General features: G+C 42.3%; 1 protein-coding gene across 2 annotated transcripts; it reads right to left on the bottom strand.

The window, feature by feature from the left end:
- Nucleotides 1-541: 541 nt before the first annotated feature.
- OAT (ornithine aminotransferase) lies at nucleotides 542-15,591 on the bottom strand. 2 transcript variants are annotated; one of them, XM_086616256.1, is made up of 10 exons: nucleotides 15,547-15,591; nucleotides 11,489-11,715; nucleotides 10,426-10,650; nucleotides 10,206-10,301; nucleotides 7,447-7,574; nucleotides 5,743-5,865; nucleotides 4,006-4,134; nucleotides 2,830-2,943; nucleotides 1,877-2,021; nucleotides 542-890 (listed from the first exon to the last, which is right to left on the bottom strand). In XM_086616256.1, exons 2-10 carry the CDS (start codon nucleotides 11,685-11,687, stop codon nucleotides 730-732), a joined length of 1,320 nt encoding a protein of 439 aa, XP_086472382.1. In that variant the 5' UTR covers nucleotides 11,688-11,715; nucleotides 15,547-15,591; the 3' UTR covers nucleotides 542-729. The 2 variants fall into 2 exon arrangements, with proteins under 2 accessions (XP_086472382.1, XP_086472383.1); XM_086616257.1 differs by lacking the exon at nucleotides 15,547-15,591 and adding an exon at nucleotides 15,011-15,044.
- Between the last annotated feature and the right edge of the window lie 990 nt (nucleotides 15,592-16,581).

Here is a 16,581-nt window from a genome sequence, read left to right as displayed (position 1 = left end):
GTTGCACATTAACATTTTTTTAATGCAAGGCATTTTTTAATATAAACATTCAGATTATAGCAAGTTTTACAACAGCAAAAAAAAACAGATCTATATGCTCAGATCTATTTTACAAGATTGCAAAGCCAACCACTGAGACCAGGCTTGAAAACAGCATCTCTTGTCATACAATCAAAACACCGTACGTACGGAACATAGCCCAGTGCTCTCAAGTTCGCCAGCATAGCACCCAGTTTGTCAAACCTTCAGCTACAAATGAGAAACAGAAATTCATCCATCATGACAAGTGCTTCCATCCTACAGACATCTCACCAAGGGGTAAAAATGCCAAATGTGATGTTTTAGAGAGTGACATGAGAGTGCAAGACCACCCTCACTAAAATATACATAAATTACACTATAAACTTTGGCCAAGACTTTCAACAGTTAAACAGATTTCTACAGGTATCTCCCCTCAAACATTCTGACTTAACCCTTCAGTAGGTACACGACCAGATGAACAGAACCCCGCCACTTCATTTCCAAGTATTCCAAGACTGGCAACTCTTTAAAATCATTCTTTATTTCCTTCAGAGCCATTATAATTTAAAGACATAGCTACGTTTTAAGAGTCGAGTCCTCTTAGATAAAAGGAATGAGAGATGCTTGCTTCAAGAGCAGGCCTTCACCACGCATATTTCCACACCCCACCTCAAGTCAGTCAGCAGATACACTTTAAAAGCCACGTGTTCAGAAAGACAGAATGGTCTTATGAATTATTTCGATGCACTCTCTGATTTCATCCTCCTTAATGACAAGCGGCGGTGCCAGCCGAATGATATCGCCGTGCGTGGGCTTGGCAAGGAGTCCGTTGTCACGAAGCCGCAAACACACCTTCCAGGCATCGTAGTCTGTGATTAAAGGCAAAAGAAAAAAAAAAAACACAACAACACACAAAACACTTAAGCTTCAGCAGAAAAAGCGGCACAATTGCAGCACATGGTACGTGGGCCAGATCGTAACCTCCTCGCCATCTGGCAGTGAAAAGATGAAGCATGTCCACAACTGACGTGGTCACTTCTGAGCATCTGAGCAACTCCCCAGAATCTGCAGTCAACATGCAAGACTGCAGCAAGACTGCAACGTGTCTGAAGGGACTCACAAGTTTGCCTCCAGTACACCGAGTTTTGCTCCTTCACTGCTGAGTGCTTGTGTAGATGCAGCAGTAAATTTAAAAGAGGGAACCACGCAAAAGGAGCTAAGGGAACATCTGGATAGGACTTCAGACAAGGTTACATTTTCGCCTGGATTCCAGTGCATCACGTGCATGTCTTGGGAAATTACATCACCTTCCTGCAGCGCTTTGTCACTTAGCATGTTCATGACAATAATAATTGTCTTCTCTGGCTTCTAAGCAGTTTTCTGATATAATTCAAGGTGTTAAACCCTAGGAACTTGTTCTCAGTCATTAGCTTTCTCCCTCCTTGTACCCTCCTGTATTCGTTGTACTCTCCTATCTATCCTAGAACGGACAACCTCAGCCAATCCTTCCACCATGACAGAAACTAGCTTTGCAGATGTGACCAGTTTTCTTCAGATAAGGAGACAAAAGGGTACTTGTTGGGAGCTGGATTTACCATCAGGCTTGAATATTACCAAATCATAAAATAATTCAAATAATTAAAAGAAAAAGTTCAGACTTAGTAAAAAACCTCCTATTTTCAATAGCACACAGTCACCTGAATAAGCTTTCAGTAGGTACTACGGCACTATAGCCAAGATCCGAACCCAAACATGATGCCTATAAATCATCCCCCATACTCCATTAAGATACTTTCAATTTAAATTAAAAATACTTTTTCAAGCTATAATTGTGCAGTCGATTTTATTTCCTTACCTTTGGTTTCCCGAATCACAATTGCATTTAATAGTCCTTTTCCTCTTACAGAAGTTACAATATCAGATGGTGTCTTCATGAGCTCATTTCTTAGTATGTTACCCATTATTTCTGCATTTGTAGCCAAGTCTTCCTCTTCAATTACCTAAAGGGAAGTCAGATCTACAGTCAACCGAAGGGCAATGCATTTGTTTTATGTACCATGCTGGAACAGATGACTAATGACATTACAACTGCTGAGATACAAAAGCTGTTGCACCTAAAGTGTCACTGCAAAGGCTGCACATCCAAGCAGATTAGTATTAAACCTCTATTTATTCATGTTTACAAGGAACAATAACCTCTTGGAAATGTTATTCTAAATTAATTGCTTTTCATTTGCTGTTATTTATAAGTAAACAGTGAACCTCTGAGTGCTCCATCTGTCCAGGTCCACATATTAGGTAGTGATAAGGCTTTCTGAGGGACTTGTATTAAATGCAGTCAATTATGCAGTCACAGAATAATTAAAATATGACTCTTCTGGACAAGACATTTTACTAGCTTCTGTTTGAGCTCCAGTAGCATATACGTGCTATCAAGCTAACACAGCAGCAGCCTCTGCAATATGGTATAGTAAAATAGGGCAATTTAAAAATGTCTTTGGGAAATTAGTGAAACTATTTTATCGAATTTACAAAAGTGCCTTGAAACTTCCCCTAGATAAATTTTGTTTTGCCATTTAAGACATTAAGACCATAAAACACACAGAAATCAGGACACATTTCCAGTAAAGACTTTAGAATTTGTTTTGTGACCTATGCAAACAGTTAACCACTACCAATTTTCCATTCTTACGTGAAGCTGGATTTCTACTCACAGCATAGCAAATTATATCATTTATTTAAGCAAAGATCACGTCACACGACACCCTTTTTTCTTTGGAATCTGAATCTCTATTAAAACACACAAACCTCCAGTGCTGCCATCGCAACACGGCAAGCTAATGGATTTCCTCCGTATGTAGATCCATGTTCTCCAGGCTTAATGGTCAGCATAACTTCGTCATCACATAGCACTGCTGACACCTAAAAGAGGAAGGTCAGCCAATTCATTTACATATATATTTAGAACTTAAATATCTCTGAATATATTAGAACTTAAATACCTCTTATAGATTAGAAATTAAATATCTCTTATATATTAGAACTTAAATATCTCTGAGGCAAACTTTTCCTCAGGGCTCAGGAAAGGATAATTTTCAGCCTATGGTGATAAATTCTGTTTACATTCCCAGTTCTGTATAGAGGAAAGCATGCCTGATAATCACCTAACAGCTTAATCTCTTAAAGACACTTAGCTGTACCAGTAACATATAACATCTAACTACAGCTGAAGGGCATTTCTCCAAACTTAATATTATTTCAAAAGTTTTAAGCTTCAATACTCTAACACCTCAGAAATAGCTTCCATCGGCCAAAATAGTTCAAGGCAGGTTTAACTTCCAGCCTGATCAGCAGGAATTTAAGTCACTTCAAAGAGGATAAAATCAGTCATGCGGGTATGCCAAACAAGTGAAATAACACCAGTTGTTCAGAAATAACTTTATAATAGACGTCTCAAAACACATTAATTTTTTTTCCCTTTACAAAATTAATCTAGAAATTCATCACCACAAGACTGTGAAAAACTGCTCTCCAGAGAGAGTACAAAAGACTAACCAGTAATTCCAGAACAAAAGGCTGACCACTGGACACTTACTTTCCTGACAGGATGATATCAAACTGAAGAAAACAGAGATATATCAAATTTATTCAATTAATTTTCAAGGGCCAAAACACCCAAGAATCACTGGCCGAAGAGGATGGTAGCTAACAAATTGCCACTCTAACAAGTCAAGTATCCAGACAGAAAGTTCAGGATACTATATATCACCCCATTTTAGCTATACCTGTAACTTTATTTATTCTATTTTCTTCTTCTGTGTCTCTCACAGGTTGGACTATCTGCATTATAAATCACAGTTAATCTTGTAAAAAACAATTTCCAAGCACAACAAACATCAGATCTGTTTGCCTTCCAACTAGCAGACTTTCAGTGTTAATTACTTAAAAATCATTATTCAATAACTGGATATTTTTGCTACTCACAGGATATAAGCCACCAGAAAGGGCCTTTCCTAGAAGGATTAGATCCGGTCTCACATTTTCATGGTCAACAGCTAGCATCTTCCCTGTTCTGGCTAAACCAGTCTGTATTTCATCAGCAATAAACAGAACCTTTACAGAGACAAAAAGAAGAAAAATCCACAGATAAGAGAGCATGACTTTCACTCCCATTCCTAACTCGATTCAGACCAGAGCAGAGTTGCACACAGTAAGTGAAGGACCTTTCAGCTGCCGTACACCAAGTACACGAAGATACTCCCCCCTCACCTCCTCTAAACCTCCTGCAGACACATATTCCATGAAATGTGAAACTACTAACAAGTGAACGTGCTGTCCTCTCTCTCCAATGTTCTTTAGCATATTCTTTTCTAGGTAAGGCCCAGTCGACGTGGGGTTGGACACTGTCCAACCAAAATCTATTTGCAATAGAACAATGAGTGGGATTTCCAAAAAGTTAGGATTCATCCATCTTTACTCCCAGTGCATCGTTCATGCACTGACCTTTGGAAGCTTCTGAAAAACGCCATTTTAGCAACTCTGCAAGTCTTGTAGTCTGATGCCTATGTGTCTAAATAACTCTGAGAACCTAAATCCAAGTTTTTCATCTCGTTTTCCTAAGCTGCACTATTGTCACATACTACTATTTATAAAGTAGCTCTTATTTTTTCTGAGAGGTAAGTATCACAGCAGTAACAAAGACAACTTTATTAATTATATGTCAACACCTTCCTCTGAAGGTACAGAAGGATTTATGGGCAGCACTTGCAAATTAAGAATCAGAATTCTATTGGAACAGAGATCCCTGTTTTTTAAATCAGACATGCAACACTCTGGGAATAAAAAGCTGTACATCAGCAGACCTTTCTCTGTTGTTTTCCTTACACTTACCAAGGATGTGGCCTAGGCCTGTGGGAGAGGCTGACCAAATCAGTTCTGGAATAAGAAGGCATGGCAGCCTGCTCGTGAGAAGCAGCAGTACCCAAAGACAACTGCAGGACATGGAAATATGTTCAAGCAAATCTTCCCACCCTTCTAGAGACACCGAACACAAGTCTAATACAGTGTGCCTTCACTAGCAGAGAATAGAAATTATGGATCCAATGCTCTGTTTTCAAAACTAAGCATCTCTTAGTAGAATTTAGACAGGACATAATATTCAGAATAGGAGTCAGGAATGTGGTACGAAAGAGGATCTGAGAAAACGCCAAACAAAAGAACAAAATTATAAGACCTCTGCTCTTCACAGGTCTTCAAAGAACGTTCATAGGTACATAACCATTTTCTTTAGTGTTTTGTTCTGTGACCCAGTACTGTTACTAACTCTTGGTAGCACTTATGTACTCCAGCAACAAGGTCCCTTGGTAGCCATGGTAGAACCACCGCAGTAATTGGCTTCTGGCCCAAGAAACTTACCATGAGAAAAAGAAGCAAAAAGTAAAATTAATTTAAAATCAATGCAGTTTCAAGAACATTCATTAGCAACTTGAATCAGCGGCAGCAGTAAGAAACAGTGAAAAACGTGCGCTGCGAAGAAGTTCTTCCTAGTAAGGTATTGCCAGAAAATACAAGAAGTATCCCCACCCTATTCCACTGAAAGAAAAGGAAATTATTCAGTAGTATCTGAAGTCCTGTACCTTGCATGCAAGGACGACCTCACAAGATATGCCAGCAAACACAGTGTGTAAAGTTTAAGCCACCTTGTTATAGCGAATTCCTTACGTTGTGTTTCGTGCAGAGGTCCCGCACTCCCGTGAGATAACCTTTGTCAGGGACGACCACACCTGCTTCACCTTGAATTGGTTCAACCATGAAAGCTGCTACGTTGGAATCCTGGAGGGCCCGCTGTAAAAGTGGACATAGGGATAGGAAAGATTAAAAGGAAAAGCTTTTATTGGGGTCAAATTTAGAAAACATAGAGATGAAGACACCTAGCAGAACCCAGCTCTAACCTTGGTTTTCTACCTCAAATGGCAATTCATGCCAACTCATGCCAGGCAGTTATCCCTGAGTGCCATTTCAGTTCCAACACCGAAGCCTATGTCACTATTTGCCTCAAAAGATCAACTGGAGTGCTTGCTTGGGAAATTACAAACCTTAAAAATTGCAAACTCAGACGAACAGATTATCGGATCAGTTCATAAATCACCTCAGAAACACCCTCAGCTTCGCATTACCCCATACAAGACAAACAATTGCTCAACGCTTCCCCAGTGTACCTCAAACAAAAAAGAATGGAGCCTCTCCAGAACAATTTTGTCACCTTGAAGCAAAGTCCACAGCTACATTCTTGCACCATCAAGTTCTAAGAGGTTTAGGAGTCCATGAGACTCAAGAGATGCAATGATTCCCAGCATGAATTTACTACAGCTTTTCTCAGTATTGCCCCATCAATGGAATGAATTCAGTTATCAGTCTGACAGATGTGCATCTAAGTTTCAAGTCTCCAGGGCGTATTCAAAGCCTCGATAAAGTTGCCTGAAAGCCACTAAATACCTACAGAGCTTTCACAAGGGGTAGCCTCGCGTGGGTTCAAGTCTGAGTAAGCTTTTCCACTCTGTAACTCTGACTGAGAGATCTTTGTTTCCCCTAACCAAACTCCTAGGAGGCAAGCATCTCTGTCCCACAAACCCTCGAACTTTCATAGATGATGCTCTTGTACTAAGAAGACTCAAAAGGCAGAGAAGACTAGCCAGCTTGTCACTCATGGAGGTGATGTACTCAGATGATGGAAAAATGGTAATGCCAACATTCTTAGTGCTTCAGGAGTATCTGTGTTTGGCTGGAACCCTCTTGCCTCCCAGCCAGTCCGAAGTCCAGCACCCTGTGGCTGCCATCAAGCATCATCTACCCTTTAATACCTAGGCCCACATTATGAGGGTGGGAAATCTTAGACTAATCAAGGTCAACCCTCCCCAGCAGCTTGACAGGATGCATCTCAGAAAACCCAAGGAAACACAGAATCCCTAGTCTTCAAGTCACTTAAGTGAAACACCAGCCTAGCATGGTTTTAAGGATGTTGTGAAAATGAAAGGCTTGCTTGCGACTGCAGTGAATCCCAGTCATCTGGTCATTGAAGAATGTGTGGCATTTCTGAGAAAAGTAGGTAAAGATATCAGCTTCAGAATCCAAGTCCTGCCTTTGGAGTGTATCATACTGATCTGAATTCCCTTACGAAATTAAACAGATCGTGTGGTTTTCCTTTTACATCCTAAAGAAAAACTGAAAATCAAAACCAAAGCAGTCTTTACACACATCTCCTACACATAATTACAACATTTATATTTCTCATATATGTCTAGACACATATATCTTCATGTCAAAGCACATGCTTTAAAGGATAAACTTCTGATTTTCCTGCCTTGCTATTTACCAAAGAGACACTGTAAAATGGTTTCTTACAAGAGATCAAAAAATGTCAAATACCTCAAGAGCTGGTAGGTCATTGTATGGGATCACTTCGAAACCTGGCATAAAGGGTCCAAATCCATCATAGCTGGATGGGTCGGTAGAACTAGAGATAGCAGACATGGTTCTGCCCCAGAAGTTGCCAGCTAGAGGAAAAAAAAAAGACAATAAAGAGGACTGTTACAAAACTGGCTAAGAGCCGGAACAGTTTATAGGACATTACATTTTTCATTTAGTAATGCATTTTAAGAGTTGTCTAACATTAGAATATTAGCATCCTTCTGCTAAGTGTTAGCATTTTACACTGATGTCATAAATATATTGTGCTACTATATCAAAAGCACATATCATAAATGGAAGAAAATGATATTGTAAGACCTGGCAATTGTACAAAATAATTTTCATAAGCTTTGTTAGTAGTCTGAAAAACTGAAAATAACTCTGGTAAATAATGCCTTTTTAAGGAAGATGTACAGCTTTTACACAAATATTACTCATTAAATACATGAAAAAAAAGCAAACACTACTCAGAATTTAGGTCGTAAAAATAAAGCTGCCAGTAAGCCTAAATCAAAAAATATATTTCTGTGCATTGAAAATTTCCAGGAAGACCCATTTATATTTGTAAAAACATGGTGACATTACACTATTTTATATAGAAACATCAATTACAATGTCTAGGAACCAACTATCACCAAGACTACGATATATTCATTTTAATATTTCAGTTAAATCAACATACTCTCAGCTAATCAGCAATAAAGTGCTTAATAAGACAAAGGATAACAAGTGTGTGATGCCTTCACAGCATTACAGGCCTTCTCCTTCCCTGAGTAATTTCTTTGTGTAACTGTGATCCAAGGGACAGAGGACATTCCCAATCTGCAGGAAATCCTGCAGCAAATTATTCCTGACACAGCCAGCTCCGGGCATCCCTTCTTTCTAATCGCCAACGTAAATGGCATTACGCTGTTCACCACAGCAATGTCTCCTGGCAGGGCAATCCCTGCCGAGCCTTGTGCCAGTCACCTCCAGGTTTATTCTGCCAAAGCACTGGCTTCTGATAAGAGAAGGAATACTATTTTGTTCCAACTACTTGGCACCAGTGAAATATTGTGGTTAAGGAGGTGGGATTGTAATAATGGAAAGAACATCCAGTTTATCGAGATGAGAAAGTGCTTACTGAAAGTTAGTAATTGACAAAGAGTAAAACCAAAATATATATGGAAGAGAAGGGAAAAATACATGTGCTCAGAGAATTCCCAGAAGAAGAAGAAAAAAAAACACTAATCTAATTCATCCTAGAAACCATGATGCAATACTCAACTATGAATTTCAATTTATAAATGCTGTCTAATGACACGTTATGGTTCAGCTACTATATGTGCCAAAACTCAAAAATAGTATTTGCAGCTGTAGCAATTAAAGGAAAAAAAACCCAATATTTAAGTAGTAAACTTAATTCTGGAAGGTTTTACAAAACACAGAACCATTGAACTACATTAGAATTGACAAAAATACTTCACCTATAACCAAAGAATATCAAATGTAGTTATTTGAATTAGACATAATTTTTTTTAAATTATTTTTTTTCAGCACAGCACGATAGTGTCTTCAGAGGCAGGTAACTTCTGCCTGTCACAGAGCCAAGCAGAGCAGGCAGATAAAGAGAGGAAGTAAACCTCAAACATCATCAGGGCTTTCCAGGGCCTCATATTTTCTTTAGCAATACTGCTTTCATTTTTATTACATCAAGACTACAATATGGCTTTAATGGGTTAATGGCAACTTCCGGAAGACCTTAAGAATGCCGAAGCAAACCACTGGTAGGGAAAGTCTAAGAGGGAAGCAGGCTTAACTCAAATGTGGAATCTGTGAGAGGGGTGGCAGCAATTTAAGGAATGAATTCAAGAGAAAGGTACATAAAATTCAACCATTTAGGAACAAAAAGATACTGCACTTTAACACCCAAGCAGCGGTTAGAAGAGCATGGAGGACCAAATGCTCCTTCCATGTAAGTTCAGGCAGCCACTCATCAATTTTTGACAATTAAAAAGGTTAAGAAGCACAAATAAGATCCACTTTATATATTCAATTGCTGTTTATAAAGCTTTACAAACTATATTAACTATGGTTTCCTTCCTGGATTTAAGTTCGTTGTTGCATTTCCCTTGCAAAACCAGACACTACCAGCAGCTCCTGACAAAGCACAACTGTCCTCGTTGCACCTTGATGCACACACCTCCACAAGGGAGAGGATCTGAAAGGGATTTGTCACAGGAATTATACTCATCTCTCTTGCTTTTACAATCACTTACATTAAGATCACATGCGCTTCTTAAAGGACATCACATTTAAAAAGCATTTATAATGCATTGCAACTATTTAAGGTTAAAATCAAATAGCCAGAAGCATACACAGAATATTTTGCCAACAGAATATATTTAAGACTGAACTTCACAATTTAGGAGGTGGCACTTACAGAACCCTAAGGACCTGTAAAGGCTATTGTAGCCACAATAGTAGTTTTTTTTAATCAAAATTACCAACTGCACCTATGCGAGTACAACATAACCTGTTAATAGGTTGAGATCTTAGCTTGCATTATTAAAATGTCAGAGGTTACAGAGACCTTCAACAGATCTGCTTCAGTAAAAAAAAAAATCAGAATACTGCAAAGTAATCACTACAGCTATAGGAGACAAGAGAGTGCTACAGTCAGCGTCTGAGCTCTCTTCCTCCTCAAGACCTCAACTTGTAACACGCGCTTTACGTACCTGCAAAAATAATTTTGGCTTTGTATTTTGGAATTCCTTTCACAGTGTATGCCCACTTCCGAGCCAATTTACAGGCAGTTTCTCCAGCTTCCACCCCTAAAGCATAAAGCAATACCATTATCACACCTGTATATGAGACAGGCATTGATGCAGCACCAAATGTTACAAAACCATTGAATCTCACACACAAGAAATAAAATGGAAATACATTTTTTTTTACCTGTGTTCATTGGAAGAACTTTGTTATAATTGAACATTTTGGTGACAAACTCCTCATATTCACCAAGTACATCATTGTAGAATGCTCTGGATGTAAGGGTCAGTTTTTCAGACTGAGCTTTCAGAGCGTTCACGATCTTTGGGTGACAGTGGCCTTGATTAACAGCACTGTAAGCACTCAGAAAGTCAAAATACTTTCTACCTTCAACATCCCACACATAAATACCTAGGAAAACACAAGTATGGTCAATACACAAAATAAAACAAGACATGAGATAATACTAAAGGGTATAAGCTAAGAGCTATAAATAAGCAATATGAAGATATTATTTCCCCTCCAAGTCTCTGGTTTAGGTCCTAAAAAGTACACAGAGAATACTTTTGTAAGAGAATTGAGAATAAGAGTTGGAGTTCATAAAATAAAGAACAAAACCAACAGAAGTCAAGTAATCTCGAAAACACCTCAAAACTAAAAAAAAAAAAAAAAAGACTGACAGCTTTGAGCTGTCAAAACGTGTACTGATAATGAAAAACTATTGGATTACGACCTGATGGCATTTCAATACAAACTCATAGAATTTAACCTGCAGAGCAGAAAAACCCTTAAACATAGTCAAAGACTAGAGTAAACTTAAATTAAGCAACAAAAGTAGAAGGGTACACCAGGACTTAAATAGGGTTCCAACGCACCTTTTCATGTTCACATTAACATGAAACCCTTTCCACAGAAAGTAACAGAAGAAATAAAGCTGCTTGAAACTTTCTTGCTGAGTTACTCTAAATGATGAAGATTATCAGAACTTAGACCTCTATTTAGAGAAATCATTTTACAGAGAGTTCAATTTTATCAGGTGGCCTTTTGCATAACGATCCAGTTCTCTGACCAGCAATTAGCTGTCTTTATTTCATCAATTATCTCTAATCCCATCCACCTCGCCCTCCCAAAATAAAAAAAAAAAAAAAGATTCAGAAATGGATTAGGTCAAAACCATTATGCCATGATCTCATCCCATCTGCACGCACACATCCCATCTACACCACTCAGGGAAACCTAAATAAAATACCTTTTCCTTTTTCCAGAGCAACAGGCAGCGGGTGATAATTGTGGGCACCATATTTAGCCTCACGTTCGAATATGAAATCAGAGGATGGAGGTCCTTGAATGGTTTTTTTAGTAGCAACTGAGGTAGCAGAACTCAGTGAAGCGTGAACACCTCGACAGAGGACAGCGACGCTCGGGCAGCGGGTGAGCTTGGAAAACATTATGGACTTCAGGTATGCTGGTACAGATCTGGGGGGAAAAAAAAAAAGTTAATAATTAGCACTAAGAGTACTTCAGAAGAAATGTATGACGTGATTGAAGTGTTTTTACTGCCAGGGCTACAGGTTTCTCAAAGTTTTGCAATCAAGAAAGCTTATCTGAAGTATAAATGAAGGTGGGACTAACTTCAAATCAGTATTTTTTACTATTTTAATGTACACTCACAGCAACAGAAAGAAGGCTATAACATGTAACTCACCAAGTCTACGAACCAGTCACATAATTTTTCCTGTAACAGTGTTCCTTTTTCACTGTGCCTTAAATTGTGACTAAATTTATTAACATAAACAACAAGGAGAGAGTTAAGTCCATCAAACTTCTTGTGCCATTGAAACTCCTTTTGTCTAACACAGATTCTCATAAGTTAAATCTTGTCGCAAAATCAGAAAGTAAATAATATAATACTGGAAAGAAGCACCTGGCCCAAATAATGTTTAGCTGATAATATTACCAAATTTGATACAGGATTGATAAGTTTTAACTGAGGTCAGCTTTAAGAAGCAACATTTGTGACTTTCTACATGAATTGCGTTCTCGATTTTAAAATGTTGCCACCTACAGATGAAGCAGTCACTGTTAGTAGCACTTTAAGACCATCAACAAATAGATGGAAACTAATAGTGTGTCAGATATTAACAATCCTGATAGCACCCTGCATTCTTTTAGTAAAACTCAGCTATTTCCCCTGAATACAACAAAAGCATACTGTAAACCTTCCCATTCAACGTGTGTATTTTGGTTAACAGGAGAATGCGGGCAGAGCTTACACAAGGGTGTTTTTATTCCAGGCTGCTCGCAGAGACCGAAATACTGAGTCATGGATTTATTCTAAATTTACTTTGGAAAAGGTCTGCACACTGGACGTGTCACCATGAACAGAGAGGCATTTCTTTCAGCAGACTCCTCCTTGCTGCTCCTCACTTCTAAGCAAAACCAGACTGTTTTCTGCATCTACCGAAATCTACTACCAAAATCCAAATCTTTAAGGAGAGTCACTAGTCTGCATTCCAGCAAGAGATGATCGGCAGCTTCTCAGCTCCAGACATTTTACCAGCTATCATCAACTCCGTTGAATATTCACCATCTGTGTTAATACTTTTCAAGACCATTATTCAAAGATTTTGCAAATAAAAAAGACAAGTATTTCTCTGTGCAAGAAAAATCTTGCCAGAAACTCATCTCAGCTGCACCACTCCAAATTACAATTGTTGAATAACTTAGGTTGGAAAAGACCTTTAAGATCATCGAGTCCAACCATTAACCGAGCACTGACAAGTCCTCTTGTCCTATCACTTGTTACTTGGGAGAAGAGACCGACCCACACCTCACTACAACCTCCTTTCGGGTAGTTGTAGGGAGTGAGAAGGTCTCCCCTCAGCCTCCTTTTCTCCAGGCTGAACAACCCCAGTTCCCTCAGCTGCTTCTCGTAAGACTTGTGCTCCAGACCCTTCACCAGCTCTGTTGCCCTTCTCTGGACATGCTCCAGCACCTCAATGTCGTTGTCGTAGTAAGGAGCCCAAAACTGAACACAGTCTTTCAGTGCAGAGTACAGGGGTACAATCACTCTCCCTTCCCGGTCCTGCTGGCCACACTGTTTCTTACAAGCCAGGATGCTGCTGGCCTTCTTGGCCACCTGGGCACACTGCTGGCTCATTAAGCCAGTTGTCAACCAACACCCCCAGGTCCTTTTCCACCAGGCAGCTTTCCAGCCACTCTTGCCCGAGTCTGTTGCGCTGCATGGGGTTGTGGTGACCCAAGTGCAGGACCTGGCACTTCGCCTTGTTGAACCTCACATAATTGGCCTTGGCCCACGCATCCAGCCTGCTCAGATCCCTCTGCAGAGCCTTCTTACCCTCAAGCAGATCAACACTCCTGCCCATCTTGGTGTTGTTTGCAAACTTACTGAGGATGCACTTGATCCCCTCATCCAGATCATCAATAAAGACATTAAACAGAACTGGCCCCAACACTGAGCCCTGGGGAACACCACTCATGACTGGGCACCAACCAGATTTAACTCCATTCACCATAACTCACTGGGTCCAACCATGCAGCCAGTTTTTTACCCAGCAAAGGGCACATCCATCCAAGCCATGAACAGCCAGTTTTTCCAGGAGAACGCTGTGGGAAACGGTGTCAAATGCTTTACTGAAGCCTAGGTAGACAACGTCCACAGCCTTTCCCTCATCCCCTAAGAGAGCTGCCTTGTCAGAGAAGGACATCAGGTTAGTTAAGCAAGACTTGCCTTTCATAAACCCATGCTGATGGCCTGGTTGTCCTGGGGGCTTCATTCTGCTCCCTGCCCCTGTCTTGCTTAACTCCTAAAATTTAATTGCTCAGTGACATCCTGGCCCCTGGCACACCTCCATGGCAGAGCAGCTAATTCTGTAACAAGCTTTTATGTTTTTGGAGATTTTCCAGACATTCCTGAAATGAAAGCTGCAAAGAAATTAAACTCTCGTCTACCCTGTATCAGAGAGCTACCCTTCTGCATGAAGAATTACAGACCATCAATTTGAGGCTCTTCTTTTACTTCTTTCAGGTTGGAAAATCTTATTCAGAAATTTTTAAAAGGGCTTTCCCCTCCATGAGGAGAAATGCAAACTATGCCAGTGAGGCCACATCATTTTAGCCAAGGCGTGGGGGATTACACGGAGTAGGGCTGAGCGAAGCTGAGAATAACAAATGCATCTGGAGCTAAAAGGTAAGGAAAAATGTGGTTTTGATGATCAGCAAGACAAAATGAACAGAAATTTCAGGAAGAGGAGAGGCACAGTAAGGGGCGGGGAGGGAGGGGGAACACAAGAAGAACCCAAACTTACTAACAGCTGTGAGGAAGTGAGAAATATGATCGTGGCCTCTATCATGCAGTACTGGGATCAGAAGGCAGGGCGTTTCACCAAACGGAAAAGGTCTTGCATCAGAATAGAAAAGCTACTCAAAAGTACAGCTGTAAACCAGACTTGAACAACTTTGCTCAACTGTTGAGCAAGAATATCCAGACAAGAGCACCAAGCCTGCATATCGCACAGGTAAATTCCACGCTTGTGTGTACCCAGTCCCTGACACACTGAAACACACCCCAAAGTAAATGGTATGTATTACCAAATACACGCAAAACACCCAGATTCGTGTTGATACAGCATATAAGAATCTGTGCCACGCCGCAGCCTTTACAACCGAATGAAAGGGGGTGAACGTTCAAGAGCACAAGGTATAGGAGGGCTACCGGTTTGGACACACCACACTCCCGTTCCGGACTCACATCACACCAGAAACAGCCCGGGACCTGGACCGGCAGACAAGGAAGAGCAAGAAACCCGGCGGCGAAACACCAGAACGCTCTCCATCGCCCAGCCGAGGCCACTGCGAAGGCAAAGACGGTACCACGGACGGGAGCAGGGCTGACAACAGGCACGGTGCACAAAGGCGACGCTTTGCCGGCTTGGCCTGCCCGCCCCTCGGGGCCGGGCTGTCACATCCCCGCGCAGCAAGAGCGCCCGGGGCGGGCGGGCGGCGGCCCGGCCCCGGTGGCGGCCCAGCCCCGCAGCGGCTCTGGCCCTCGCTGCAGCCAGGCGCTCCCGGCCCCGCCGAGCCGCCCTGCCCCGGAGGCAGCCGCCGTGGGGCAGCTCGAGCCCTCCCGTTGCTGTGGCGACGGGGCCTGCCGCAGCCTCACCCGCACGGCCGGCCTCCCCGCGCCGCCGCTGTCCCGCCGCGGGCCGGAACCCTGGGCGAAGCGACGGCGCGAGAGGCGCGAATCGCCCCCGCGGGCCCGGCCGGGCCGCCCCCGCCGCGCTGTACCTGCCGTCCCCGCCGCCGCCGCTGCCTCTCGCCCCGGAGCCCGCAGCGAAGAGGCGGAGGCGGCTGGCGGCAGCTGTCACCGCTCCTCGCCCCGCGCCTCGCCACGCCCCTGCCCGGTGACGTCCCGCCACCGCTGCCGCCGCCGATTGGCTACCGCCGCAGATTGGCAGCCCCCACCCCCCGCGCCCCCCACTCCCCGAGCCGCAGCAGCCCTCCCGCCCGCCACCACCTCCCATTGGCCCGCTTCTGATTGGTGAGTGCGGCCCGCGTTCAGCCAATCAGGGTGAGATGCAGGCACACCCCCGCGCCGAGGTCCCGCCCCGGCGGGTGTTAGCTCGCCTCCCTCAGGGCCGCGCCCGCGGCGCCGGCTGAGCGCGGCCCGTCAGCGTTTCGCCCGGAAAAAAATTTTGAGAGGAACTGGGAAGAAAATACGGCAATAAAAAGTGTGTAGGATGACTGTGGTAACTCCTGGCTGTTGTTTCCCGTCCTGTGGGCTCCCTGCGCGGGCAGTGGTGTCCACACGTCGTTGCTCTCGTGGTGTTTAACAAGAACTGCTTGGTGTGTTTGTGAGAAATGCTCAGGGTTTTTCTTGAGAAATGCTTGGGTTTCTTGTGAGAACTGCTTGGGGGTTTTTTTTTTGTGAGAAATGTTTGGTTTTTTGTGAGAACTGCTTGGGTTTTTTTGTGAGAACTAAAGGGCAGTAGAAGCCAGTCCTGTCCTTTCTTAGACTTCACAAAAGCTGTGCGTAAGTTTTTCCCTGATCCTTTCTATACTTGGTATGTGGCTTACAAAAAAAAAAAAAAAAAAAGCATTTAAAATAAGTCAGGGATTCGCTTAGTTTGCTATTGAATTCCTCACCATGAACCTCAGAGGAACCAGTCCGTTCCTGTGCCAACAGTTTTCCACCCAGAATGCACCGACTTCCTCCACATCTCCTCCAGCGTGGTACCGTGCCAGGAACGGACTGCTGGTCTCCCCACTGGTAGCGTGGCACTGTCGGAGCCCTGGGCTTCACACCTGCTGCCTTCGGAGGGC

The sequence above is a fragment of the Tauraco erythrolophus genome, chromosome 9, assembly GCF_009769465.1.
Source record: "Tauraco erythrolophus isolate bTauEry1 chromosome 9, bTauEry1.pri, whole genome shotgun sequence".
Classification (NCBI taxonomy): Eukaryota; Metazoa; Chordata; class Aves; order Musophagiformes; family Musophagidae; genus Tauraco; species Tauraco erythrolophus.
The sequence above is the reverse complement of the archived record's forward strand: the minus strand, read 5'-3'. Positions and strand labels throughout refer to the sequence as shown.

Bases quoted from the DNA above. Each gene is read 5' to 3' on its own strand.
- OAT (XM_086616256.1), bottom strand. From the start codon at position 11,687: ATGTTTTCCAAGCTCACCCGCTGCCCGAGCGTCGCTGTCCTCTGTCGA. The intron at 10,302-10,425 runs GTAAAAAAAAAT...TTTATGCTTTAG, and splicing joins AGTTCTTCCAATGAACACAG to GGGTGGAAGCTGGAGAAACT. The intron at 2,022-2,829 runs GTTTGTGTGTTT...ACTTCCCTTTAG, and splicing joins TTGCGATGGCAGCACTGGAG to GTAATTGAAGAGGAAGACTT.